This window comes from Globicephala melas, chromosome 6, assembly GCF_963455315.2.
Source record: "Globicephala melas chromosome 6, mGloMel1.2, whole genome shotgun sequence".
Taxonomy (NCBI): Eukaryota; Metazoa; Chordata; class Mammalia; order Artiodactyla; family Delphinidae; genus Globicephala; species Globicephala melas.
The window spans coordinates 97,079,010-97,106,630 of NC_083319.1; the positions used below are offsets into that span (position 1 = coordinate 97,079,010).

Below are 27,621 nucleotides of genomic sequence, written 5' to 3' on the forward strand. Positions count from 1 at the left end.
AACACAGCTTGCCAAGAGAAGAAGCTGCTAGAGCCAGAAACTGGTAGGTAAATATAATCAAACTGCTGGAGCTTGAGTATGGACTAGCTTGAGATTTAGAAACTCCCGTGAGCCTATTCTTAGGGGAAGTGCCAGACGTTCATGAGTTTTACCTCAAGGAGCCCCACCAAGTTCTCCTGATGACGGTCAGAGAAAAATCCCCTCGTGTTTCCAGCAGGGAGGGGGAAAAGGAGCCATTTTTAATATATCCAGAGCATACTGTTCTGTGCCTGTTCTTAAGAGAAATTACTCTGAGTTAATCTAACTCATGTAGGGGAAGGAAAACACTCAACTCCAAGCCTCTCTGTTTCTCACACCTACAGGAAACAAAAAGCTGAGAAGCACTTGAGAAGGATACATCCCAGGGGCACAGGTCAAGTAAAAGACTGATATGTAATCATAGACTGCTTCCCCTCCCTCCACACCTATTAACTCATTAACAGGATTCTTGCATAAAAGAGGATTACAGCTGAAAGAACTGCAAGATTTAGACTCTGAGGAGGAAATTCTAGGGAAACTCAAAGACAATCAAGAACAGAAAAACAAGCGTATTAGAGGAAATTGATTTAGACACCTACAGGTATAGCAAACAGTGAACAGTGCAGTGAACATGCTAGCATAAGTCCTAGCAAGATAAACATAACCCTCTCACTGAAGTCCCAATAAATTATGTCTGGCTTTCAGCCAAAAATTACAATGTATTACAAGACAAGAAAAAATACAGTATGTAGAGACAAAGCAAGCAAGAGAACCAGACTTAAATTTGACAGATTTTGTAATTATCAGACTGGAATTTTAAAATATGATTAATAGGCTAAAGGCTCTATTGCAAAAAAAAGGATGACACGCAAATACAAATGGACATTAGGAGAACAGAGATTAAAACTGTAGGAAAGGGACTTCCCTGGTGGTCCAGTGGTAAAGAATCCTCCTTCCAACCAGGGGACGAGGGTTCGATCCTTGGTCAGGGAACTAAGATCCCACATGCCGCAGGGCAACTAAGCCTGTGTGCCACAACTACTGAGCTCATGCACCTCAACTAGAGCCCACATGCCGAAAACTAGAGCGCCCACGCGTTATGGAACCCCCGCGCCACAACTACAGAGCCCATGCGCCCTGGAGCCTATGCTCCACAACTAGAGAAGAGAAAACCCACATGCCACAACTAGAGAGAAGCCCGCACACCACAACAAAGAGCCCATGCGCTGAAATGAAAGATCCCACGTGCCGCAACTGAGACCCGACGCAGCCAAAAATAAATAAATAAATAAAATATATATATTAAAAAACCTCTAGGAAAGATCCTAAAGGAAAAGTTAGTAGTTAAAAACACTACAGCAGGGATTTCCCTGGTGACTCAGTGGTTGGGAATCCGCCTGCCAAAGCAAGGGACACAGGCTCAATCCCTGGTCCAGGAAGATCCTACATGCCGCAGAGCAACTAAGCCAGTGTGCCACAACTACTGAGCCTGCACTCTAGAGTCCACGAGCCACAACTACTGAAGCCCACATGCCTAGAGCCCGTGCTCTGCAACAAGAGAAGCCACCGCGATGAGAAGCCCACACACTGCAACAAGGAGTAGCCCCTGCTCACCGCAACTAGAGAAAGCCCATGCGCAGCAACAAAGACCCAATGCAGCCAAAAATAAATAAATAAAAAGTAAATTTATAAAAAAAAAAAGAACACTATAGCAGAAATGAAAATACCTTTGACGGGCTCCCAAGTAGCCTGGACACAGCAGAGGAACAATCAATGAACTTCAAGATGGAAACAGCAAATTGAAATGCAAGAGGAATAAAAGGAAAAAAAACAGACAGAACACCCAAGGGATGTGTGGACAATTACAAAGGAAGCAACATATGTATAATGAGGATACCAGAAGAAGAAGGCAAAAACAAATGAAATATTTTAAATAATAATGGATGAGTTTTTCAAAATTAGAGACAGACTCCCACCACAGATCCAGGAAGCCATCGGACACCAAGCCATATATAAATAAAACTATCTAGGAATATGCTGTTCAAACTTCCAGCATATAGAGTATTATTTGAAAGTACCTGAATTACCTTTAAGTGTATAGTGTACTCTGGGGCAACCACTAAAGCTTTAAAAATGATAATTGGTATATCAAGAGGAAAGAAAATGCAATCACATAAAATGCACAGTTAAAATTACACAAGGCAGGGCTTCCCTGGTGGCGCAGTGGTTGAGAGTCCGCCTGCCGATGCAGGGGACACTGGTTCATGCCCTGGTCCAGGAAGATGCCACATGCCGCGTAGCGGCTGGGCCTGTGAACCATGGCTGCTGAGCCTGCGTGTCCGGAGCCTGTGCTCTGCAATGGGAGAGGCCACAACAGTGAGAGGCCCACGTACCGCAAAAAAAAAAAAAAAAAATTTACACAAGGCAGGAAAAGAGAAGAATGAAAAAGTACAATGAATAAATATTTTAAAACAGCAGATATATGTGAATTATCTAAATATACCAATGAAAAAACAATCTCAGAGTGGATTAAAAAAAGACCCAAATATATGCTATCTATACAAAACCCCTTTGAATGTAGAAAGATATATTAAAAGTAAAGGGATGAAGGGAATTCCTGGTGGTCCAGTGGTTAAAATTCCACCTTCCAATGCAGGGCACATGGGTTCGGTCCCTGGTTGGGGAACTACGATCTCACATGCCACAGGGCAACTAAGCCTGTGCACCGCAACTACTGAGCCCGCATACTCTGGAGCCTGTGTGCCACAAATAGAGAGAAGCCTGCGAGCCGCAACGAAGAGAACACGCACCACAACGAAGGGTCTGGCATGCCGCAACTAAGCCAAATAAATAAATAAAATTTTAAAAGCCATTAAAAAAAAAACAAAACAAAAGTAAACTACAGTAGCTTTATTACTTTCAGACAAAGCTGAATTAACAAAAGGAAAATTATCAGGAATAAAGAGGAGCATTACATAATGGTAAAGGGGTAGATTCAGCAGAAGATAGAACAAGCCTTAAGAGTATGTGTTTAAAAACAGATCAAAATAGGAGGCAAGAACTGGGACTTCCCTGGTGGCACAGTGGTTAAGAATCTGCCTGCCAGTGCAGAGGACATGGGTTTGAGCCCTGGTCCAGGAAGATCCCACATGCCGCAGAGTGACTAAGCCCATGCGCCACAACTACTAAGCCTGCTTCACAACAAGAGAAGCCACAGCAATGAGAAGCCCGAGCACCGCAATGCTGAGTAGCCCCCGCTTGCCGCAACAAGAGAAAGTCCACGTGCAGCAATAAAGACCCAACGCAACCAAAAGTAAATAAATTTTTTAAAAAAGAACTGAAAACAATTATAGTTTGAGATTTCAACAAACCTCCATTTGTACTTAATGGATCCATCAGTCGAAACAAGGACACAGTTGAACTGAGCAGCACCATCAATCAATGGGATCTAATCAACGTTTATAGAATACTTTATTCTACTACAGCAGAATACACATTTTTAAGCTCAGATGGCACTTTGATTGAGATAGACAACATTGTGGGTCACAATGCACAATTCAAAAGACAATGAAGCTAGAATTAATTAAAAAAACAGCCAGAAATATCAAAACATTTGCAGACTGAACAACACACTTCTAAATAACATTTACATCAAAAGAGTCCCAGATAATTTTAAAATATTTTGAACTAAAAGAGAATGGAAATACAACTTCTTTTTCTGTTTACAGGGTAAATAGTGAGTACCACTGTTCACAGCAACTCAATTGAATCAGATTTGTTCTCCCAACGACTGTGCATATGACTTTTGCATAATGAATATAATGTTCACACTAAATGCACTGGTGACCCTGAGACAATAAAAGTCTTGCAGAAAACATTGTTTGGCTTCTTTCCTGAAGAGGCAATTCACTAACAATTGTATATCTTTTATACACTGGCCAGAAGACAGTAAGAGAAAATAGGAACATGAGGTATTTTAACTATCCAAATGTATCCTCTAACATGTTTACATAATGATAGTTTTTACATAAAAAGTGCATAATTCCCACTACCCTCATGTTGGATTCCAATACAATTAAATTGAAGGTCGTCTTTGGGGAGAAAAGTTTTCCTCATCCATTACCTTCACAGGATGTTTTTCCTGTGTAAATTTCGAACACCCACTGAGTAGTCTGGTGGAAAGACTGTTCATAAGTGATTAATTTCAAGGATTTACCTCTTGTTTGAGTCCTCTAATGTCCAATGAGGGCTGAAATCTGGTTGAAACACTATCCATACACAATGCACTTGAGGGATTTCTCTGGGAGTTTTGTTGATTGATGGTTGATTTCTCGAAGGGAAAATTTCCAGGTTTATTATACTCATTGATCTTCCCCTGAGTTCTCTGATGCTGCACTTCCAGTCAAAGATTCCCCATATCCATTACATTCATAGAGTTTCTCAGTCTGATGTGTCCTAAGACCTGACTTCTGGCTAAAAGCTTTCCCATATTCATCATGAATGGGATTTCCCTGTGTGACTTCTCTGATGTGTTCTTAGGCCTGGGTTGCTGCTTTAAGTTTTCTAAAGTTTACTACCGTTGATAAGGTTTCTCCCACGTGGGGACTGTCTGATGTACTCTGAGGTTCAGTTTATAGGGGAAAACTTTCTCACGTTCATTACTAATAGGATTTCTCCCCAGTGTGAGTTCTCTGAAATCTTTAGGACTGGCATCTAGTTAAAGCTTTCTCACATTCAACCCACTCATTGGGTTTCTCCTCCGTGAATTCGCTGATGCAGAGGTAGATGAGAATTTTCACAGAAGGATTTTCCACAGTTACTACACTGTTAAGGTTTCTGTTCTGTGTGAATTTTGATGCCGAGTGAGGTGAGACTTCCTAGAGAGACATTTTCCACATTTACTACACTCATAGGGTTTCTCCCCTGTGTGATTTCTCTGATGTCTTTTTAGGGTTGACTTATGGCTAAAAGCTTTCCCACACTCACTACATTCATAAGGTTTCTCCCCTGTATGAGTTCTCTGATGTTCTCTGAGGTTTGACATGTGGGTAAAAGTTTTCTCACATTCATTACATGCATAAGGTCTCTCCCCACTATGAGTTCTCTGATGTCCAGTGAGGTATGACTTCCTATAGAAAAGTATTCCACACTCATGACATTCATAGGGTTTCTCCCCTGTGTGAATTCTCTGATGCACAACGAGGTATGACTTCCTACAGATAGATTTTCCACACTCACTACATTCATAGCGTTTTGCCCCTGTGTGACTACTCTGATGCTCAGTGAGGTGAAACTTTGTATAGAAGACTTTTCCACATTTATTACACTCATAGGGTTTCTCCCCTGTGTGACTTCTCTGATGTCTTTTTATGGTTGACTTATGGCTAAAAGCTTTCCCGCACTCACTACATTTATACGGTTTCTCCCCTGTATGAGTTCTCTGATGATCTCTGAGGTGTGACGTGTGGGTAAAAGTTTTCTCACATTCATTACATGCATAAGGTCTCTCCCCAGTATGAGTTCTCTGATGTCCAATAAGGTAATACTTCCTAGAGAAGGATTTTCCACATTCTTTACATCCATAGGGTTTCACCCTTATTTGAGTTCTCTGATGTACACTAAAGGTAGACTGAGCGGGCGAGGTTTGCCAAAATATGGTATCATGACGGAAGCTCCCTTTTGTGTCACATTTCTGGGGAAAGGTAAGGGCTGCATCAGGGCTGAAGTTTCCTCCAATTTCAAAGGTCTTTATTTCTGAGTGAGTGCTTTGATGTTCTCTGCAGTGTAACTCCTGGCGGAAAGTTTTCTCAACTGTGTCTTTATTCTGAAGTTGAGCAAAAAAGTCTTCCTGCAAGTATTTTCCTTGATTTGCCAGACTTTTCTCTAAGAGGTTATCAAGTTTGCTATCTTATAAAATAAAGAAAATTAAAATGTCTTATGAACATTAAACACATTTCTTATAGGATGCAGCCTTTATATATATGTGCTATATTGTATTTAATTATTTGCTTTCTAGGCACCAAGTCTCCCTGAAATAAACATTCCAAATGTTTATACTATTCCTATACTCCTTGAGAAAAAAGGACAACAAAATTATGATGATTATTACTATATAGTTGGCATTTTAAAAATAAGGAAATGAATGGTAAATAGATAATAGGACTCTCAAAAGTGGTTCACTCAGGAAATCTGAAAATGAGAGACTGGGATGACTGATTATGAGCAGTAGGTAGAATTGTAAGAAAAATCAGTTAACAAGGGTTTTCAAATGATAGATCAAAGAAGGGATTGGACTGAGGAAGAATAACAATGTCCAGGTCCTTATACTTCCAACTAGAGATTACAGTGGGAAGTCTACAAGCTTCCGGCTGGAGTCCCCCCTTTTCTATTCTAAACACATCAACACTAAAATAAATTTATAATTGCACTAATTTTCTCCTGATTATAGAAACAATTCTATAGCTCAAGCTGAAATCCTCCTGGAGTTATTCACAGAAATACAAATGTACAAGAAGTGTAAAAGTGATGAGAGGTAAAACCATAATTTGACCTAGAACGAATTCACTTCTATATGCTGGCTCTAATGCCTTAGTTTACTACACCAGGGTTGTTCAACAACAAACCTCTCTTGAACATCAAATCATAAGTTTCCACTTTCACTATGATTACTCACTCTCTTGAAACTAGTCTTAACCATGACTAATCTCTATATAAGCACTCCACCTACTTCTCAACATACTTAGTTTCTATTAGCTGAGATCCTTAAATAGCATGTTTCAACCTGTTTCCAAAAGCCTATTTAGAAATACCCTTTTTATTCATTTCACATAAAAGTTTCTTTCATATGTGTGACTCATCTTACCTAGGCTATTTTAACCTTTGATGTAAAATGTCAGCCCTATGCTAAAACCTAAGGTGGCACTGAACACACTACTCTAAATACAACAGAAAACAGGAGTTAAGTGGCATCATTCTGGAAAACAACTTTTTTTTTTAACAACTCCAGGCACATTAGATATTCTAGCTACCATTTCACAACTCCATATTTTCCAATCTAGTCTGGCCAGGCTATTTGTCTCCTATCAGTGGTTCCTTATCTACAATAATATTTTTCAGTTTCAACATTTATCTTCTACTCACAATCCTTTCTCTAAGTAACTCTATATCCCAATTTAAGGATTAAAGATTAATCTAGATATCTTTTGAGGCAATACTATTCTCTAAACTTGACCAAGAAAATACCTTCTTAGAGCTCCCCAACACTAATTTACACTCTCACAATAAGTACTGCCTATACCATTCATCTTAACAATGAATAGATGGAGAGCACATGTGCACATTGAGGCACACACATTTTTAAGCAAATTATTATCACTTAAATCAGGATTCATCTTAAAATTAATGGCATGCTGACAGTTTTTTAGCTACCCCTAAATTAATGGTTCCTCTTTCAACTGATACCTTCTTAGAGCCTATAAAATATATTTCATGCAGCTTTGTGCTCCTAAATCTGAAACAGAACTCTCATTCTCTGATTATTTTTGCACTCCTCTGTGACATGATATAAATTAGTAGTCCTTAAAAATGCAGTATGGAACTTCGCTGGTGGTGAAGTGGTTAAGAATCTGCCTGCCAACGCAGGGGAAAAGGGTTTGAGCCCTGGTCCAGGAAGATCCCACATGCTGCAAAGCAACTAAGCCTGTGCGCCACAACTACTGAGCCTGCACTCTAGAGCCCATGAGCCACAACTACTGAAGCCCATGTGCCTAGAGCCTGTGCTCCGCAACAAGAGAAGCCCATGCACCACAATGAAGTGTAGCCCCCGCCCACTGCAACTAGGGAAAGCCTGTGCACAGCAACAAAGACCCAACGCAGCCAAAAAAAAAATATATATATATATATATATATATATATATATATATATATATTTTTAAATGCAGTATGTTTCAGAGCTACCCAGACCACTCTCAGTTACACTGGCTTAGTCAAAGAAATTTGACTGCTGCACCAATAAGTATGAAATACCTCTCTCCAACCTTATGGTCAATCCAATGTAACTACACAATATTAATTATATATAATGTCCCAGAAGAGGCAGGAATAAAGTAGGGAATATTCTTTTCTGGTGCATTATAATACACCAAGTAATTTACCCACACACATTCATTTTAAGTACATCTTAATTTTTGTATGTGTGTATGTTTTAACATTCTGTTCCAAATAACAAGATACTATTCAGTTTTTTGTTTCTGACCATTATTTATATGGCATTTTTCTACCAATAGACTTTTGCTGCTTGATTTCATATGCATAATTTTCATTTTAGCTTCACAGACCATGGTTGTCCTGCAGTGTGTAATATTCCATTGTATTATTATATCATGATTTAACTTTAAGTTCACATGTAAATTAGTATTGAGGTTCCTTCCAAAATTGGCCTTTTTACAAATGTTGTATGAAAAGTATCTTGTTTCCCAGTGAAAATGTACAGGAAACGCTAGAAGATAAACCTGGGAGTGAAACTACTGAGTCATGGGGAACAGGTATGTTAAAATTTAAAGAAAATGCTAATCTGTTTTCCCAAATACCAATTAATACCGCTCCCGCCTTGCTGATGATTCCCTGCATATCATCATACTCTTGGAATCATAAAACTTCTCCATGTTTGAAAATTGAGTGAGAAGAACATCATACTACAGTGTGATCTGATCTGAATTTGTGCTTCCCAGAGTAAGCATTTTTTTTCCATCTATGCCATTCATCCCCTTCTTTGAGAAATGCCTCTTTATGGACTTTGACTCTTTTTTAAATGGGTTACTTACCTTTTTACTAACAATTTTAGTAGTTTAATATTTAACATACATTTGAGTCCCAAGTTTTTGTCTCAGGTACTGAATCAGAAAATAAAATATTTTAAATATTTGCTCTCAGAGAGCTTATATTCCAGTGGAAAGAGACAGAGGGAAAAATTCATACTTCACAATAGTATATTAGGTGTTGAGTGGTTGGGAGAAAAATGAAACAGAAAAAAGGAGGAAATAAGACTATTTGACACAGGAGTGACATTTAAAATACAATAGTCATGGAAGGCCATACTAAGGAGATATCTGTCTTAAGAGCTGAATTCCTTATTGTATTATAGAAATAAATTCTTTCTGAGGTATATTTATAACAAATATCATTTCCCACTGTTTGATTTGTCTCCTCATGGTTATAAAAATATGAAACTTAGCATAAATATACATACAACTATTCTGTCCATGATAAGAAATAGTACTGACCACCCATGGAATTATCATTCTCATAAAGAAACAATATGACTGGATCAGAAAAACATCAGGTCTTTCTTAAGCACAAGTTTCTGCATCATTACACATCACATCACTCAAAAAATTTATAGTAATTAATTACTCTCATTTCTGTGCTGTTTTACAACTCTCTTTTAGAGGCCTTAAGAATTTGGACGTTTAGAAAAAATATATTCAATATCGGAAAAGTAAGATGTAACAAAAGTAATGAGATGTAATCCTGATGTTTTTCACATCTTGAAAAGCTAGGAAGCCAAATACATAACTTACAGCTGACAAATCAAGTAACGGTCACAATGATATTGAAGAGGTAAAAACTAAGAAAGATTTATAAAAGAAACTAAGAGATTATATAATAAGAGATTATAATAAGAGATTATAAAAGAAACTAAAGTTAAAATATGGGAAGGAAGAGAAAGTAAGCATTTTAATTTCATAACTGTTTACACATCAGGTGATTACTAGACATTGTCTAAATAAATGGATCATTAAGCAATTGCATGAGATTATAAATTTTTATGGTCACACCTTAAGCCAAAGTACAACCTAACTACGTTATTAGGAGAAAAACACACTTATTCTAAAAAGAAAAGAAAGCAGGGCTATTACTGAAGAGCTTCTGTAACATTATACACAGAAACAGCATTTAGAAGTAACTGCCGATCAATATGAATGGGCTAATGTAAACTATTAAAAGAAAATGCTATTAGACTGTATTTGAGACATACCTAAAATTAATTTGGAAAATCAGAAATATAAAGTGGTAAATTAAGAAAACATATAAAAATAATTCAGGATTCACTAATCTCAGTCAAGGCTGAATTCAATTTTTCAAAGTTAAATTCAAGGTTTAATATCATGCCAAAAAAAATCTCATGAGTATTTTTTGAAATTTGATCAGCTCATTATTAAAACATGTCATAAAGGTGCTGTAATCAATATGAAATGGTCTAGTGTAGAGATATTAAAGAGGCCACAGAAACAACAGAGAAACCAGGACCAAATACATGATTTACTGACTCTTGACTTCTAAAGTAACAATGCATAAAACTGAAGAAAATTCCCCATGTGAATGACTGCTAAATTGCATGTTTGAATGGAAATGTTTATATCATTTATATTTAGAACAATCATCTATGTATTTGGGTTTGTACTGTATCTTGAAGCTTACTATTTGTAAGATGAGAAAATCAATGTGCTAATATTCCATCCCTTTTCTTACACACTCATTTACATCATATTTGGTATACTCTTTACACACTTCAAGATATAAGTCCTCACAAAGAAAAGTGTTTAAACTATTTCACAGTGTCCACCTCTAACTGACCATTTTGGATCTAACTTCCCCTGGAGTTGTGTCTAAAGTACTCAACTCACCTGCATGGCTCTTGTTTAGAAATTCTTCCTCTAATAACAATGGATCATCTTGCTCCAACTTGATGATTACATCCGGTTTTGTAAAATAATACCCTGTAAATGGGAAATAATATGGCATTTAGATCAGCTGAACTGGCTTTAATGCACATGAATGTGAAGGAAGGAATAGTTATAGGAGTAGCAAAGTTATGGTGCTCATTTGACCTTTCCTTTGGAGAGGAAACTACAATATAGTTTTTTTCTGACTCTAAAAAGGAATTGATCTCATTAAAGCCCTGAATCATAAGGATACATAACATTGAGTCTACATGTACAGAGGTTTAAATGAGGCTCTGCACAGGAACTTCCAATCATGACCATCATGGTGTAAGAGGAATAATGGTACAAGCCAATCAACTGGAAACCATACAAAATCAATAAAATAATGACCTTTAGGGATTACACATGAGACAATGGCACTGGAAAACAAGGACCTCTGAGAGAAGGGAAAGAAACAGAATTTCTAGGTTATGGTACAGAAAGAAGACACCAAATCACAGCCTGCTGAACTACAGAATGCAAAGTTCAGAGTTCAGGAAAGCCAAAACAATTAGAATTTCTGGAGTAAAATATTTCAGAGGAAAGAGGTATGCTGAGAGAGAGGCAGGAAGCTCTAACAGAAAGGTCACCTTGAGTAAAATTTGTACATTCATATAAGAAAGCTTCCAACAATGCAGGAAAAAGAACCCAAACACAATAGGTGGAAAAATTCCCAAGCATACACAGAGACAGGATGTTTGGAAAGAGTGGAAAGATCTTCTACTATGTGAGGTATTAGATGCTCTGTATCCAAGAGTATTATTGTCCTACTACTGTGACCAAGTTAGTCTTAAAGAATGCTCTAGACCTGAAATAACAAGCAAATACTGAGTTAATTTAAATGATTTACTTGAATTAAATTACATTAGGGGTTTCCCTGGTGGCGCAGTGGTTGAGAGTCCACCTGCCGACGCAGGGGACACGAGTTCGTGCCCCGGTCCGGGAAGATCCCACATGCCGCGGAACGGCTAGGCCTGTGAGCCATGGCCGCTGAGTCTGCGCCTCTGGAGCCTGTGCTCCGCAACGGGAGAGGCCGCAACAGTGAGAGGCCCGCGTACCGCAAAAAAAAAAAAAAAAAAAAAATTACATTAGAAGCAAGCACTGAAAGGATTAAAATTATTCTCAACTAATTTACTACTCCCCCAAAAAATGCCCCAAAGAATTTAAACAAATATCACAAAATCTAGCAGTCAACAATGCAAAAGTCACAATATGTAGCACACTATCAAAAATGACTAAGTATGGGGCGGGGAGCAGGAGACAAGATGGCGGAGTAGAAGAACTTGAGCTCACCTCCTCTCATGAAAACATCAAAATCACAACTGCAATCAACCATTGACAAAAAAGACTTGAACCTACCAAACAAGATATTCTACACCCAAAGACAAAGAAGAAGCCAAAACGAGACGGTTGGAGGGGAGCTTCTGTGATATAATCAAATCCCATGCTCACTGGGTAGGTGGCCTACAAACTGGAAAATAATTATATCGCAGAGGTTTTCCCACAGGAGTGAGAATTCTGAGCCCCACGTCAGGCTCCCAAGTCTGTGGGTCTGGCATCAGGAGGAGGCGCTGCCAGAGCATTTGGCTTTGAACACTAGTGGGGCTTGAGTGCAGGAGCTCCAAAGGACTGGAGGAAACAGAGATTCCATTCTTGGAGGACACACACAAGGTTTCACGTGCACTAGGAACCAGGGCAAAGCAGTGACTCCATAGGAGCCTGTGTCAGACATAGCTGTGGGTCTTGGGGGGTTTCTTGGAGAAGCGGGGGTTGGCCGTGACTGTCTGTGGGGGCAAGTACACTGCTGGCGGAGGCCTCAAGAAATAATCATCACCATCAGCTCTTCGGGAGATCGTCATCTTGGCACCGACAGCTGGCCCCCACCAACAGCCTACAGGCTCCAGTGCAGGGATGCCTCGGGCCAAACAACTAACAAGGTGGGAACACAGCCTCACCCACCAGCAGACAGGCTGCCTACAGTCTTCCTAACCCCACAGCTGCCTCTAAACAAACCCCCTGACAAGGCCCTGACCACCAGAGGGACAAGACCCAGCTCCACCCACCAGTGGGCAGGCACCAGTCTCTCCAACCAGGAAGCCTACACAAGTCTCTGGAGCAACCTCACCGACCAGGGGGCAGACACCAGAAGCAAAAGAAACTACAGTCCTGCAAACTGAGGAATGGAGACCACAAACACAGAAAGTTAGATAAAATAAGACAGCAGAGAAGTATGGCCCAGACAAAGGAAGAAGATAAAACTGCAGAATAACAACTAAGTGAAATAGAGATAGCCAACGTAACTGGAAAAGAATACAGAGTAATGATAATAAAGATGATCCAAGATCTTGGGAAAAGAATGAGGCACAGATGAAGAAGATAGAAGAAATGTTTAATAATGCACTAGAAGCTTTGAGAAGGGAGTTGAACAATACAATAACTGAAATATAAATACATGAGAAGGAATCAATAGCAGGAAAAATGAGGCAGACTAACAAATAAGTGAGCTGGAAGACAGATTGTTGGAAATCACTGCTGCAGAACAGATAAAGAAAAAAGAATGCAAAGAAATGAGAACAGTCTAAGAGACCTCTGGGACAACATTATATGCACCAATATTCGCATTATAGGGGTTCCAGAAGAACAGAGAGAGAAAGGAAGGGCCTGAGAAAATATTTGAAGAGATAATAACTGAAGATTTCCCTAACATGGGAAAGGAAACAGTCACCCAAGTCCAGGAACTGCAGAGGCCCAGTCAGGAAAAACCCAAGGAGGAACACACTGAGACACACATTAATCAAATTGACAAAAATTAAAGACAATGAGAAAGTATTAACAGCAACAAGGATAAGCAACAAATAACATACAACAAAATTCCCATAAAGTTATGAGCTGATTTTTCAGCAGAAACTCTGCAGGCCAGAAGGGAGTGGTATGATATACTGAAAGCGATGAAAGGGAAGAATCTACAACCAAGAATCCTCTACCCAGCAAGGCTCTCGTTCAGATTCAATGGAGAAATCAAAAGCTTTACAGACAAGCAAAACCTGAGAGAATCAGCACCGCCAAACTACCTTTACAACAAATGCTAAAGGAACTTCTCCAGATGGAAAGAAAAAGTCACAACTAGAAACAAGAAACAAGAAAATTATTAATGGAAAAGTTCACTGGTAAAGGCAAACAGTAAAGGTAGGAAATCATCCACACAGAAATGATATCAAAGCCAGCAACTGTGAGAAGAGGATGGTACAAATGTAGGATATTGGAAATGCATTTGAAATTAAAAGACCAGCAGCTTAAAACAATCTTGTTTATATACAGACTTCTATATCAAAACCTCATGGTAACCATAAACTGAAAATCTACAATAGAGACACACACACAAAAGAAGACAAAGCAAGGCAAACACAACTCTAAAGATAGTCATCAAATCACCAAAGAGAAAAGAGGAAGGGAAGAAAAAAGCCCCACAAACACAAATTCAAAACAATTAACAAAATGGCAATAAGAACATACATATAGATATGCTCCACCCAAAAGACTTATAGGCTGGCTGAATGGATACAAAAACAAGACCCATATATATGCTGTCTACAAAAAACCCACTTCAGACCTAGGGACACATACAGACTGAAAGTGAAGGAATGGAAAAAGATATTCCAAGCAAATGGAAATCAAAAGAAAGCTGGAGTACCAATCTTCTTATCAGACAAAATAGTCTTTAAAATAAAGACTGTTACAAAAGGACAAATAAGGACACTGAATAATGATCAAGGGATTAATCCAAGAAGAAGATATAAAAATTATAAATATATATGCCCTAACATAGGAGCAACTTGATATATAAGGCAAATACTAACAGCCATAAAAGGAGAAATCAACAGTAACACATAATAGTGGGAGATTTCAATGCCACTATTATTAAACCCCACCTTCAAAGGACAGATCAACCACACAGAAAATCACTAAGGAAACACAAGTCTTAAATGACTTCGTTGATATTTATAAGACATTTCCATCTCACAGCAGAATACACATTCTTCTCAAGGGCACACAGAACAATCTCCAGGATAGATCACATCTTGGGTCACAAATCAAGCCTCTGAAAATTTAAGAAGATTTACATCATAGCAAGCATCTCCTCCAACCACAGTGCTATGAGATTAGAAATCCACTACAAGGAAAAAAACTGTAAAAAACACAAACACATGGAGGATAAACAATATATTACTAAACAACCAATGGATCACTGAAGAAATCAAAGAGGAAATAAAAAAATACTTTGACACAAATGAAAATGAAAACATGACGATCTGAAACGTGGGAGGCAGCAAAAGCAGTTCTAAGGGGGAAGTTCATAGCAATACAACCTTACCACAGGAAAGGAAAATCTCAAATATTAACAACCTAATATTACACCAAAAGCAACTAGAGAAAGAACAAATTCCAAAGGTAGCATAAGGAAAGAAATAATAAAGATTAGAGCAGAAATAAATGAAAGAGAGATTGAGAAAACAATAGAAAAGGTCAATGAAACTAAAAGCTGGTTCTCTGAAAAGATAAAAAATTGGTAAACCTTTAGCCAGACTCATCAAGAAAAAAAGGGAGAGGGCTCAAATCAATAAAATTAGAAAAGAAAAAGGAGTTACAACTCACACCATAGAAACACAAAGGATCTATAAGAGACTACTACAAGCAACTATATGCCAATAAAATGGACAACCTAGAAGTAATGGACAAATTCTTAGAAAGGTACAATCTCCCAAGACTGAACCAGGAAGAAATAGAAAATATAAACAGACCAATCACAAGTACTGAAATTGAAACTGTGGTTAAAAAATTTCCAAGAAACAAAAGTCCAGGACCAGATGGCTTCACAGGCGAATTCCATCAACATTTAGAGAAGAGATAACACCTATCCTTCCGGAACTCTTCCAAAAATTGCAGAGGAGGGAATACTCCCAAACTTGTTCTATGAGGCCACCATCACCCCGATACCAAAATGAGACAAAGCCACCACAAAAAAAGAAAATTACAGGCCAATATCACTGATGAACATAGATGCAAAAATACTCAACAAAATACTAAAAAAACGAATTCAACAATACATTAAAAGAATCATACACAATGACCAAGTGGGATTTATCCCAGGGATGCAAGAATTCTTCAATATGCACAAATCAATCAGTATGACACACCACGTTAACAAATGTAAGAATAAAAACTGTATCATCATCTCAACAGAACAGAAAAAGCTTTCGACAAAATTCAGCACCCATTTATTATAAAAATTCTCCAAATGTGGGCATAGAGGAAACCTACCTCAACATAATAAAGGCCATATATGACAAGCCCACAGCTAACATCATTCTCAACCATGAAAAGTTGAAAGCATTTCCTCTAAGATCATGAACAAGACAAGGATCTCCAGTCTTGCCACTTTTATTCACTTTTACAGTTTTGGAAGTCCTAGCCATTGCAATCAGAGAAGAAAAAGAAACAAAAGGAATCCAAATTGGAAAAGAAGAAGTAAAACTGTCACTGTTCACAAATGACACGATATTATACATAGAAAATCCTAAAGATGCTAAAAGAAAACTACCAGAGCTAATCAGTGAATTTGGAAAGGTTGCAGGATACAAAATTGATGCACAGCAATCTCTTGCATTCCTATACACTAACAATGAAAGATCAGAAAGAGAAGTTAAGGAAACAATCCCATTTACCATCACATCAAAAAGAATAAAATACCTAGGAATAAACCTACCTAAGGAAGCAAAAGACCTGTACTCTGAAAACTATAAGACGCTGATGAAAGAAAGTAAAGATGACACAAACAGATGGAAATATATACCATGCTGTTGGATTGGAAGAAACAATATTATCAAAATGACTATTCTACCCAATGCAATCTACAGATCCAATGCAATCCGTATCAAATTATCAATGGCATTTTTCACAGAACTAGAAGAAAAAAATTGAAAATTTGTGTGGAGACAAAAAAGACCCTGAATAGCCAAAGCAATTCTGAGAAAGAAAAACAGAGCTGGAGGAATCAGGCTCCCTGACTTCAGACTATCCTACAAAGCTACAGTCATCAAAACAGTATGGTACTGGCACAAAAACAGAAATATAGATAAATGGAACAGGACAGAAAGCCCAGAAATAAACCCACACAACTATGGTCAATTAATCTACAACAATGGAGGCCAGAACATACAATGGACAAAAGACAACCTCTTCAATAAATGGTGCTGGGAAAACTGGACAGCAACATGTAAAAAGAATGACACTAGAACATTCTTTAACACCACAGACAAAAATAAACTCAAAACGGATTAAAGACCTAAATGTAAGGCCAGATACTATAAAACTCTTAGAGGAAAACACAGGCAGACACTCTTTGGCATAAATTGCAGCAACATCTATTTAGATCCACCTCCTAGAGTAATAAAAATAAAAACAGATATAAACAAATGGGACCTAATTAAACTTAAAACCTTTTGCACAGCACAGGAAACCATAAACAAAACAAAAAGACAACCTACAGAATGAGATAAAATATTTGCAAAGAAAGCAACTGACAAAGGATTAATCTCCAAAATATACAAACAGCTCATGCAGCTCAATATCAAAAAACCCCACAAAACAGAACAATCAATAAATGGGCAAAAGATGTAAATAGACATTTCTCCAAAGAAGACATACAGATGGCCAAAAAGCACAGGAAAAGATGCTCAACATCTCTAATTATTAGAGAAATGCAAATCAAAACTACAATGATGTATCACCTCACACCAGTCAGACTGGCCATCATCAAAAAGTCTATGAACAATAAATGCTGGAGAGGGTGTGGAGAAAAGGGAACCCTCCTCCATTGTCAGTGGTAATGTAATTTGGTACAAGCACTGTGGAGAACAGTGTGGAGGTTTCTTGAAAACCTAAAAATACAACTACCATATGACCCAGCAATCCCACTCTTGGGCATATAACCGGAGAAAACCATAATTTAAAAAGATACATGCATCCCAATGTTCACTGCAGCACTATTTACAATAGCCAAGACAAGGAAGCAACCTAAGTGTCCATCAACAGAGGAATGGATAAAGATGCAGTGCATATCTACCGTGGAATATTACTCAGCCATAAAAAAGAATAAACTAATGCCATTTGTAACATTTGTAGCAAAAAGAATAAAATAATGCCATTTGCAGATGGACCTAGAGATTATCACACTAAGTGAAGTCAGACAGAGAAAGATAAATATTACATGATATCCTTACATGTGGAATCTAAAAAAATGATGTAAGTGAACTTATTTACAAAACAGAAACAGACTCATAAATTTGAAAACAAATTTATGGTTACCAAAGGGGAAAGGCGGGGGAGGGACTAGTTAGGAGTTTGGGATTAACATATACACACTACTATATATCAAATAAACAAGGATATACTTTATAGTACAGGGAACTCTACTCAATATTCTATAATAATCTATATGGAAAAAGAATCTGAAAAAGAATGCTTATATGAATATTTAAAACTAAATCACTCTGCTGTACCTTGAAACTACTACAACATTATAAATCAACTATACCCCAGTATAAAATTAAAATTAAATTTTAAAAAAATGACCAAGTATGAAAAGAAGGAAAACATGATTCATGACCAGGAAACAAGTCAATCAATGGGACAGAAGAAAAAATGTCATCTGAGATTAAATTTGCTTCCAAGGACCTCAAAGCTGCTATTCTAATACACTCCATAGGTTAAAGAAGATAGAGAAAAACATGAACATGTTGAGAAAACAGTGTTAAAACAAAAGTCCAGAACTGAACTTCAAGGCAGGACAATATACTCCCTGGAGGGGAGAAAAACACTAAAAGACTCCAAAGGGTTTTGTTAAAAGGATTACCAATATTTACATCAGATATAAAAACTGACATAGATCTCTTTAATAAGACATGTAGGTTCTCATGTGCTTTTGCACTCATTTTGTTATGTTCCAATCATATACTTATTTGGAAACTGCATTGTTTGCTTGTGAATGGTGCAAAAGGCTAATACCTTAGTGTCGTTATGGCAGCTTTTGACCTCAGAGGCACTCTGAGAAAGTCACTGGGACTCCCAAGTCAAAGGGCCATATGGTCCTAATAGACCTGCCATATTCAGTGCCTTCAGGAATTCCTCATTAATTTCAAAGGGCACCCGGCCAACTGAGCATTCTATTACTCTAGTGGTTCTTAAGTTGTGATTCTGGGGTGACATATGAGAATCTGCATTTCTAACAAATTTTCCCAGATGATTCAAAAGTCTAATATTAGAGTCTAATATTAATATTAGAATGTCTAATGTTCTGGGGTGACATATGAGAATCTGCATTTCTAACAAATTTTCCCAGATGATTCAAAAGTCTAATATTAATATTAGAATGGCAAACATTTCTGTTCCCCTGTGACTTATTCTAAATGGCAGCTTTTAAAAAAAAGTCAGTATGTCCAAACATGAGATTTTCAAACTGTTCATGCTTATCTTACAAATTCAGTACATTATTCTTACTAACTTTCTCTGCTAAATAAAGGACCTAAAATTAAGTATTAACTTTCACCTGCCCCAATCAATTTAGGTTCCTCTTGTCTCCCCAAACCAGTGTCTGGAATCCTGAGCAAACTCAAAGTGCTAGTACTTATGCAAAGATATAAATGACACTTTTAGACAAATGAATAAATAAAACCCATTGCCAGCTGACCAGATCTAAAAGAAAAGTTAAGTCATCTGGATTTTAAAAAATTATACCAAGTGTAAATATGAATCTACACAAAAGAAATAAAGAGAAAAGTAAATGGATAATATATAAATAAAACACATTGTTCTTGTTTTAAAAATATATTAAAGTGCAAATAACATTTTATAAGAAGAAAACAAGGTATTATGTGGATTATAAGATATGTAGAAGTAAAATAAATGACAACAAGAACACAAAGGATGAAAGACAGAAAAGGAAAATATTCTGTAATAACAAAGTTGAAGTAACAAGATATTTGAAGGCAGACTGACACTTCAGAGATGTATATTTAGAAACCACTAAAAATACAAACAAGTATATCTCAGAAGCCAAAAGTGGTTAAAGGAGATTCATTAAAAATAAGTAGTTAAGGGAATTCCCTGGTGGTCCAGTGCTTAGGACTTGTGCTTTCACTGCTGAGGGCCCAGGTTCAATCCCTGGTCAGGGAACTGAGATCCTGCATGCCACACAGTGCAGCCAAAGAAAAAAAAAAAAGGTGGGGGTGGGGGGGAACGAGTTAATCACAGAGAAGGTAGGAAAGAGGGGGGAAAAAAAGACAAAAAACTAGAAGGTAAACAGCAAGAAGGTTTCAGATTCAACCACAAAGATAGTATTAAATATAAGTGATATGAACATTTTGCTAAAACACAAAAATTGTCAGAGCTAATAAAAAGTAAAACAAACATACTCTCTTAGAAACTGACTGTGAATGTAAAGACACAAGTTAGAAATAAAAGGACAGAAAAACTATATATCACACGAAGCACACAATAAGCAAATGATAGTCTGACTGACTATACAGTATCAAACAAAATTCAGGAAAAGAAATACTACCAGGAATAAAAATAAACAATGGAAAATGCTAAAAGGGAAAATTCATCAGGAGGATGTAACAATCCTAAGTGCTTTGCCACTTAAAAACAGAGCTTCAAAATGCCTGAAGCAAATCTTGTTAAGAAAGATAACACACAAATTATACTTAGATACTCACATTCCTTTCTCAATATTTAATAAAACAAGTAGATAAGATATTAAAAGGATATAGAAGCCTTCAGCAATATGATCAGCCCACTGGAACTAATCCCCATCAAGAAAAAGTACTCTTTTCAGTCACATATGGAACATTCCCCAGGATCATATGCTAGGCCCTAAGACAAATTTCAATACATTCAGTAAGACTGAACCATGCATGAAATATTATCCAGAGTGACACACAAACAAAGGATATAAAAATTATAACAATAAGAAATTATGAAACAAATAGTTGGAAAGTAAACAAATTCTACAAAACCAATGGATCAAACAAGAAATCACTGGACATTTTAAAAAATATCTTGGATTAAATGAAAATAAAAACACAACATCAAAACTTGTGTGATGCAGCTAAAGCAGTTTTCAAAGGAAAATATAGTGCCTTATGCTTACATTAAAAAAGCAAAACCGGGTGGCGCAGTGGTTAAGAATTCGCCTGTCAATGCAGGGGACACGGGTTCGAGCCCTGATCCAGGCAGATCCCACACACTGCAGAGCAACTAAGCCCATGTGCCACAACTACTGAGCCTGCGATCCACAACTACTGGGCCCACATGCCGCAACTACTGAAGCTTGTGCGCCTAGAGCCCGTGCTCCGCAACAAGAGAAGCCACCGCAATGAGAAGCCCGCGCACGACAACGAGAAGCCCACACAACACAACGAAGAGTAGGCCCCGCTTACTGCAACTAGAGAAAGGCTGCATGTGGCAACGAAGACCCAACGCAGCCAAAAATAATTAATTAAAAATAAATAAATAAAAATAATAAAGCAAAACCAAGTCTCAATTCATGAGCTTAAATTTTATCATAAAACAGCAAAGAAAGGAAGGGCAAGGTAAACCAAATCAGTATAGAAAATCCTAAGGTATCCAGAAATAAATAAGTAAACTTCTGAAAGTTAATAACCAGGTTCATCAAGGTTGCAGAATACAAGATAAATATGCAAAACTCAGCTGTATTTCTATGTACTAGCAATGAGCAATCCAAATATGAAATAAAGAAACCAATTCCATTTACAATAGCATCAAACAGAATAAAATACTTAGAATAGCTTTAACAAAAGTATAAACCTTGCCCATTTAAAGCAACAAAATATCATTGCAATAAATTTTAAAAGGCCTAAATAAATGGAAAGACTGATAATCTCAATGTTCATGGATCAGAAGAATTAAAGTTGTCAAGATGGCAATACTCCAGGAGTTGAGCTACAGTCGAACCCTCTCAAAATCTCAGCTCTACTCTTTTACAGAAATTGACAAACCAATCCTAAAATTATGGAAATGCAAGTTACCCAAAATAGCTAAAACAACCTTGATAAAGAAAAAACTTGGAGGGCTCACACTATTCAATTTCAATTACTCTGTTATAGAAAACACTCCTGTTTCTCATCTATATTACTGTCTCTACTCACAAAATACTTCTGTATTCTCAATACTACTTCACTGCTGGTCACTGAATGTGTAGAGGTTTTTCCCACTACCAGGCAACTGCAATACAAGCAAGGTGTCCTACATTCAATTCAGTTCTGACATATCTACTTGGAGTTTGCATCAGATCCCACAGGCTAGGGGTTCAGTCCCGCAAGATTGCCTCTCCTCACACTTTAGATGTCAATTACAAGTCCAGGTTGCTACCTGTGCTTCTGACCAGCTAGCTATAAATAGGAGGTTCCCACATCCTGGTCCTCAGGTTTAATTTGCTAGAATGGCTCACAGAACTCAGGAAAACAGTTTGCTTACTATTAATAGATTGCCAGGTTTATTACAAAGCATACAACTCAGAAACAGCCAGACAAAAAAGCTGCATAGGGCAAAGCTTCCATGCCCTGTCCAGGAGCATCAGCCTCCCACCACCTACAAGTGTTCACCAACAACAAAGCTCTCTGAACCCTAGAGTTCAGAAATTTTTATGGAGATTTCATTATGTAGGAATAACTGTTGTTAGTAATTACGTCAAGCCCTGGAGGTCTGGGGGTGGGCCTGAATGTCCCAACCCTCAAATCACTTGATTGGTATTCCTGGCAACAAGCCTACATCCTCAGGGGGTTTCCAAATGCTACCTCATTAACATGAACTACGGCATGGTTGAAAGGGGCTTGTTACCAATAACAAAAGACACCTCAATCTCTCTTACATTTAGGAAATCTCAAGGGATTTAGAACTCTGTGCCAGGAAAAGGGATGAAGACCAAATTTTCTTTCTTATTATAAATCACAATATCATACTATACTATTAAGGTAGTACTGGTGTGAGAATAAACATTATAAAAATAAAAATAGAGACCAATGGAATAGAAGTGAGAGGACAGAAATAAACCCTTACATCTATGGACAACTGCATTTCAACAAGGGGGCTACAATTCAATCAGAAAAATATAGTCTTTTCAACAAATGATGTTGGAAAACACTTCACTATTCACAGGCAAAAGAATAAAGTTGTAACACATACCATCTATAAAAATTAACTCAAAATGAATAACAGACCTGAATGTAGAGAAAAAAATTATAAAATATACAGAAAAAAATAGGAGTAAATGCTTTTGACTTTGAGTTAGGCGAAGTTTTCTGAGATTTGACAAAAAAGAGGAAAAGAGAAAATAGTCCAGCTGGATATTATCAAAATAAAAAACTTTTGCGATTCAAAGAGCTCCATGTAAAAAGTGAAAAGACAACTCATAGAATGGAAGAAAATATTTACAAAACATATAACTGATAGAGACTTGCATCCAGATTATATTAAAAAATCTTAAAAGTCAACAATGAAGACAAATAACCCAACTTATAAATGGAGAATGGGATGTGAACAGACATTTCTCCAAGGAATATACACAAACAGCTAATAAGCAATTAACACATTAAAATGCTCAAAATTAGAGAGATACAACTCATAACTATAATGAAATCCCACTTCACACTACACTTTTTTAGGAGGGCTAAAAAAAAAACAACAGACAGTAACAATTATGCAGGTACATGTGGAAAAACAGGAACCCTCATTCATTGCTGGTGGGGTGGTAAAAGAAGTACCACTGCTTTGAGAAGTTCTTTTGGCAGTTCCTAAAATTGTTAAAACAGAGTTACCATATCACCCAGTAATTCTACGCTAAGTATATACAAAGTAGAATGGAAAACTATGTGCACACAAAAACACAACTGGTCTAGCAGCATTATTCATTAACAGTCAAAATGGAAACAACCCAAAGCCCACCAACGGAAAAAAAAATGTGATATAGCCATAAAATCAAATACTACTTAACCAGAAATTGAATTTCATTACGGATACATATTATAACACTGATGAACCTTAAAAAGATCATGCTGGGCTTCCCTGGTGGCGCAGTGGTTGAGAGTCCACCTGCCGACGCAGGGGACACGGGTTCGTGCCCCGGTCTGGGAGGATCCCACATGCCGTGGAGCGGCTGGGCCCGTGAGCCATGGCCACTGGGCCTGCGCGTCCAGAGCCTGTGCTCCACAATGGGAGAGGCCACAGCAGGGAGAGGCCCGCGTACCGCAAAATAAAAAAAAAAAAGATCATGCTAAGTAGAAGAAGCCGCTCAGAAAAAGCTATATATTTTGTATTCTACTTATATGAAACCTCCAAAATGGGCAAATCTCTATAGACATAGAGTAGATTAGTAGATTAGGGTTTCTTCTTGGGGTGATGAAAATATACTAAAACTAAATAGTGGTGATAGTTCCATATCTCTGTGAACATATTAAAAAATACTGAATTGTGGGGCTTCCCTGATGGCACAGTGGTTGACAGTCTGCCTGCCGATGCAGGGGACATGGGTTCCTGCCTCAGTCTGGGAAGATCCCACATGCCATGGAGCGGCTAGGCCCGTGAGCCATGGCCGCTGAGCCTGTGCGTCTGGAGCCTGTGCTCTGCAACGGGAGAGGCCACAACAGTGAGAGGCCCGCATACCCGCCCCCCCCCCACACACAAGATATATATATACTGAATTGTGTAAATTAAAAGGGTGAACTTTTGGTACAAGAATTCTACCTCAATCAAGTTGTTATTAAAAAAAAAATTCCAACAAAGAAAATTCCAGGTCCAGATTGCTTCTGTAATGAATTCTAGTATGAACTTTTAAGGAAGAAATGATATTAATTTTACAGCACTAGGAATAGAAAGAAAAGAAATAGGTGACAATGAACAACTATTTAAGGCCTATGACTAACATCATACTTAGTTGTAAATAATAAATAAATTCTTCACATTAAATCCTGGCCTGTTCAAAAAAGAAATTAAAATGCATAGAGATTAGAAAAATATCTTTATTTACAAATCATATTATTTAATATATAAAATAGTCTAAGGAATCTTCAAGACATCTAGTAGAAGTAACAAGTGAAGTTAGCAAAACAGAGATAAACAACATCAATGAACATGAATTATAATTCTACTTAAATCCAAAAAAAAATTGGAAATTGAAGTTTTTAAAAGTATCATTACAGATAGCATCAAAAGATTTAAGGATACATCTCACAAAAAAGGCTGAAGACACGTAAGTGAAAACTGTAACACACTGCAAAGGAACATTAAATGCTAAGGAAAAGTAAGGACATTGTTCACACATCAGAAAATTCAATATTATTAGATGTAAATTTTCCCCCAAATCTTCTAAACATTCAACACAATCCTTATAAAACACCACTAGGGTTTCCAGAAAAAATAAAATTTTTTAAAATTTATAGGGAAAGAAAAACAAACTGTAATAGCCAAAAGAAAAAGTTAAGAGGACTTATTCCTTCTGATGTAAAAACTTACTGCATAGACAGATTAATCAAAATAGTGCATGACTAGTGCACTAGTCAAATAGTGCATACCTATTAAGATAGGTATTTAGATCAATAAACCAGAATGATATTGAGAGAAGCCTATGCATATATGTACAATTTATTTCAAAAGGTGCCAAGGCAACTGAATAGGAAAAGGATAACCAGTGAGCCAAGCAGACCTTTAGCTGCAAAAATGAATCACAATCTATATTTCACACCATTTACACAGATTAACCGGAAAAAGTCAAAGACTTAAATGTAAAATCTAAACCAAGGATATTTCTAGAAAAAAACAGAGGAGAAAATCTGAATAACCTCTGTTAGGCAAATTATGAAACAGGGGTGGGGGGAATAGAATAGGAAAGTAAAGGAAATGATAGATTGGACTTCATCAACATGAAAACCTTTTGCCCAACTGTTTCACAACTAAAAAGATCAACCACAGATTAGGAGAAAAAATTTTCAACATGTGTATCTTATAAAAGTGTATATAAAAGTGTATCTTATCAAGATTGTATAAAGAACTGTTTCAACTGAATTATAAGCTGAAAAACTCAACAAAACAAATGGGCTAAGGATCTGAACTTACTTTTTTAAAAGCTATGTGAATGAACAAGTAGCATACAAAAGTTGTTCATCGTCATTAGTCAAAGAGAAATGATAAATGAAACCCAAGTAGATACAACAGACCCCCACTAAAAGGATAAAAACTCATCGGGTTTACAACACAAAATGATGGTGAATATTTGGAGCAACAAGAATTACTATAAGTTACTAATGCCCACGTAAATGACACATGCACTTTAAAAACATTTGGCAGTTATTGTTTTCTTCTTCATATACAGGCATATGTCAGAGACACTGCAGGTGTGGTTGCAGATCACAGCAATACAGTGAATATCACAATAAAGTGAGTTGCACAAATTGTTTGGTTTCCCAATACATAGAAAATCTGTGTTTACACACAGAATAGACTAGTAAGTTTGCAACAGCATTATGTCTTAAAAAACAATGTACATATCTTAATTTAAAATAACACTTTATTGCTAAAAAATGCTAACCATCACTGAGCCTGCAGTGCATGGTAATCTTGCTGGTGGAGGGTTTGCCTCAGTGTTGATGCTGCTGACTATTAATGGTGGTGGTTACTGAAGGCTGGGGTGGCTGTGGCAGTTTCTTAAAACAAGACAACAATGAAGTTTGTCACATCAATTGACTCTTCCTTTCATGAATTATTTCTCCGTAATATGCAAAGCGAATTGACAGCATTTTACAGACAGTAAAACTTCTTTCGAAACTAGTCAATCCTCTCAAACCCTGCTACTACTTTATTAACTAAATGTGTAATATTCTAAATCCTTTGTTGTCCTTTGAAGGATCTTCAGAGTGTCTTCACCAGTAGATTCCATCTCAAGAAACCACTTTCTTTGCTCCTTCAAGAAGCAACTCCTCATCCATTAAATTTTTATCATGGGATTGCAGTAGCTCAGTCACATCTTCAGGATCTGCTTCTAATTCTGATTCTTCTGCTTCTTCCACCCATCTGCAGTCACTTCCTACACTCAAGTTTGGAACCCCTCAAAGTCATCCATAATGACTGGAATCAACTTCTTCCAAACTCCTGTTCAGGCTGATATTGTAAACTCCTCCCATGAATCACAAATGTTCTTAATGTCATCTAGAATGGTCAATCCTTTCCAGAAGGTTCTCAATTGACTCTGCCCAGACCCACAGAGGAATCATTATCTATGGCAGCCATAGCTTTACAAAATATATTTTTTAAATAATAAGACTTGAAAGCCAAAACAACTCAACACATGGGCTGCAGAATGGATGTTGTGTTAGCAAGCATAAATATACTAATCACATTGTACATCTCCATCAGAGCTCTTGAGTGACCAGGTGCATAACCAATGAGCATGTTTTGAAAGAAATCTTTTTTCTGAGCAGTAGGTCTAACAATAGGCTTAAAATACTCAGTAAATCATGTTGTCAACATATGTGCTGTCATCCAGGCTTCGTTGTTTCATTTCCAGAGCACAGGCAAAGTAAATTCAGCATAATTCCTAAGGCCCCTAGAATTCCTGGAATGGTAAATGAGCCCTGGATTTAAATTAAAGTCACCAGCTGCATTAGCTCGCAACAAGAGAGTCCTTGAAGCTTTGAAGCCAGGCATTGACTTCTCCTCTCTACGTATGAAAGTCCTAGATGGCATTTTTTCCAATAGAAGATCTACATCTTTC

General features: G+C 37.3%; 1 protein-coding gene across 1 annotated transcript in view; it reads right to left on the bottom strand.

Annotated features, from left to right (window-relative positions):
- Positions 1–3,470: 3,470 nt before the first annotated feature.
- The window catches only part of LOC115840087 (zinc finger protein 25-like), a 29,196-nt gene continuing 5,045 nt past the window's right edge, over positions 3,471–27,621 (bottom strand). Inside the window, exons 4-5 of the mRNA XM_060301220.2 lie at positions 10,704–10,796; positions 3,471–5,925 (exon numbers count right to left, since the gene is read on the bottom strand). Coding sequence (XP_060157203.1) covers positions 4,838–5,925; positions 10,704–10,796 — 1,181 coding nt within the window. The 3' untranslated portion in view covers positions 3,471–4,837. The remainder of the gene's footprint in view (positions 5,926–10,703; positions 10,797–27,621) is intronic.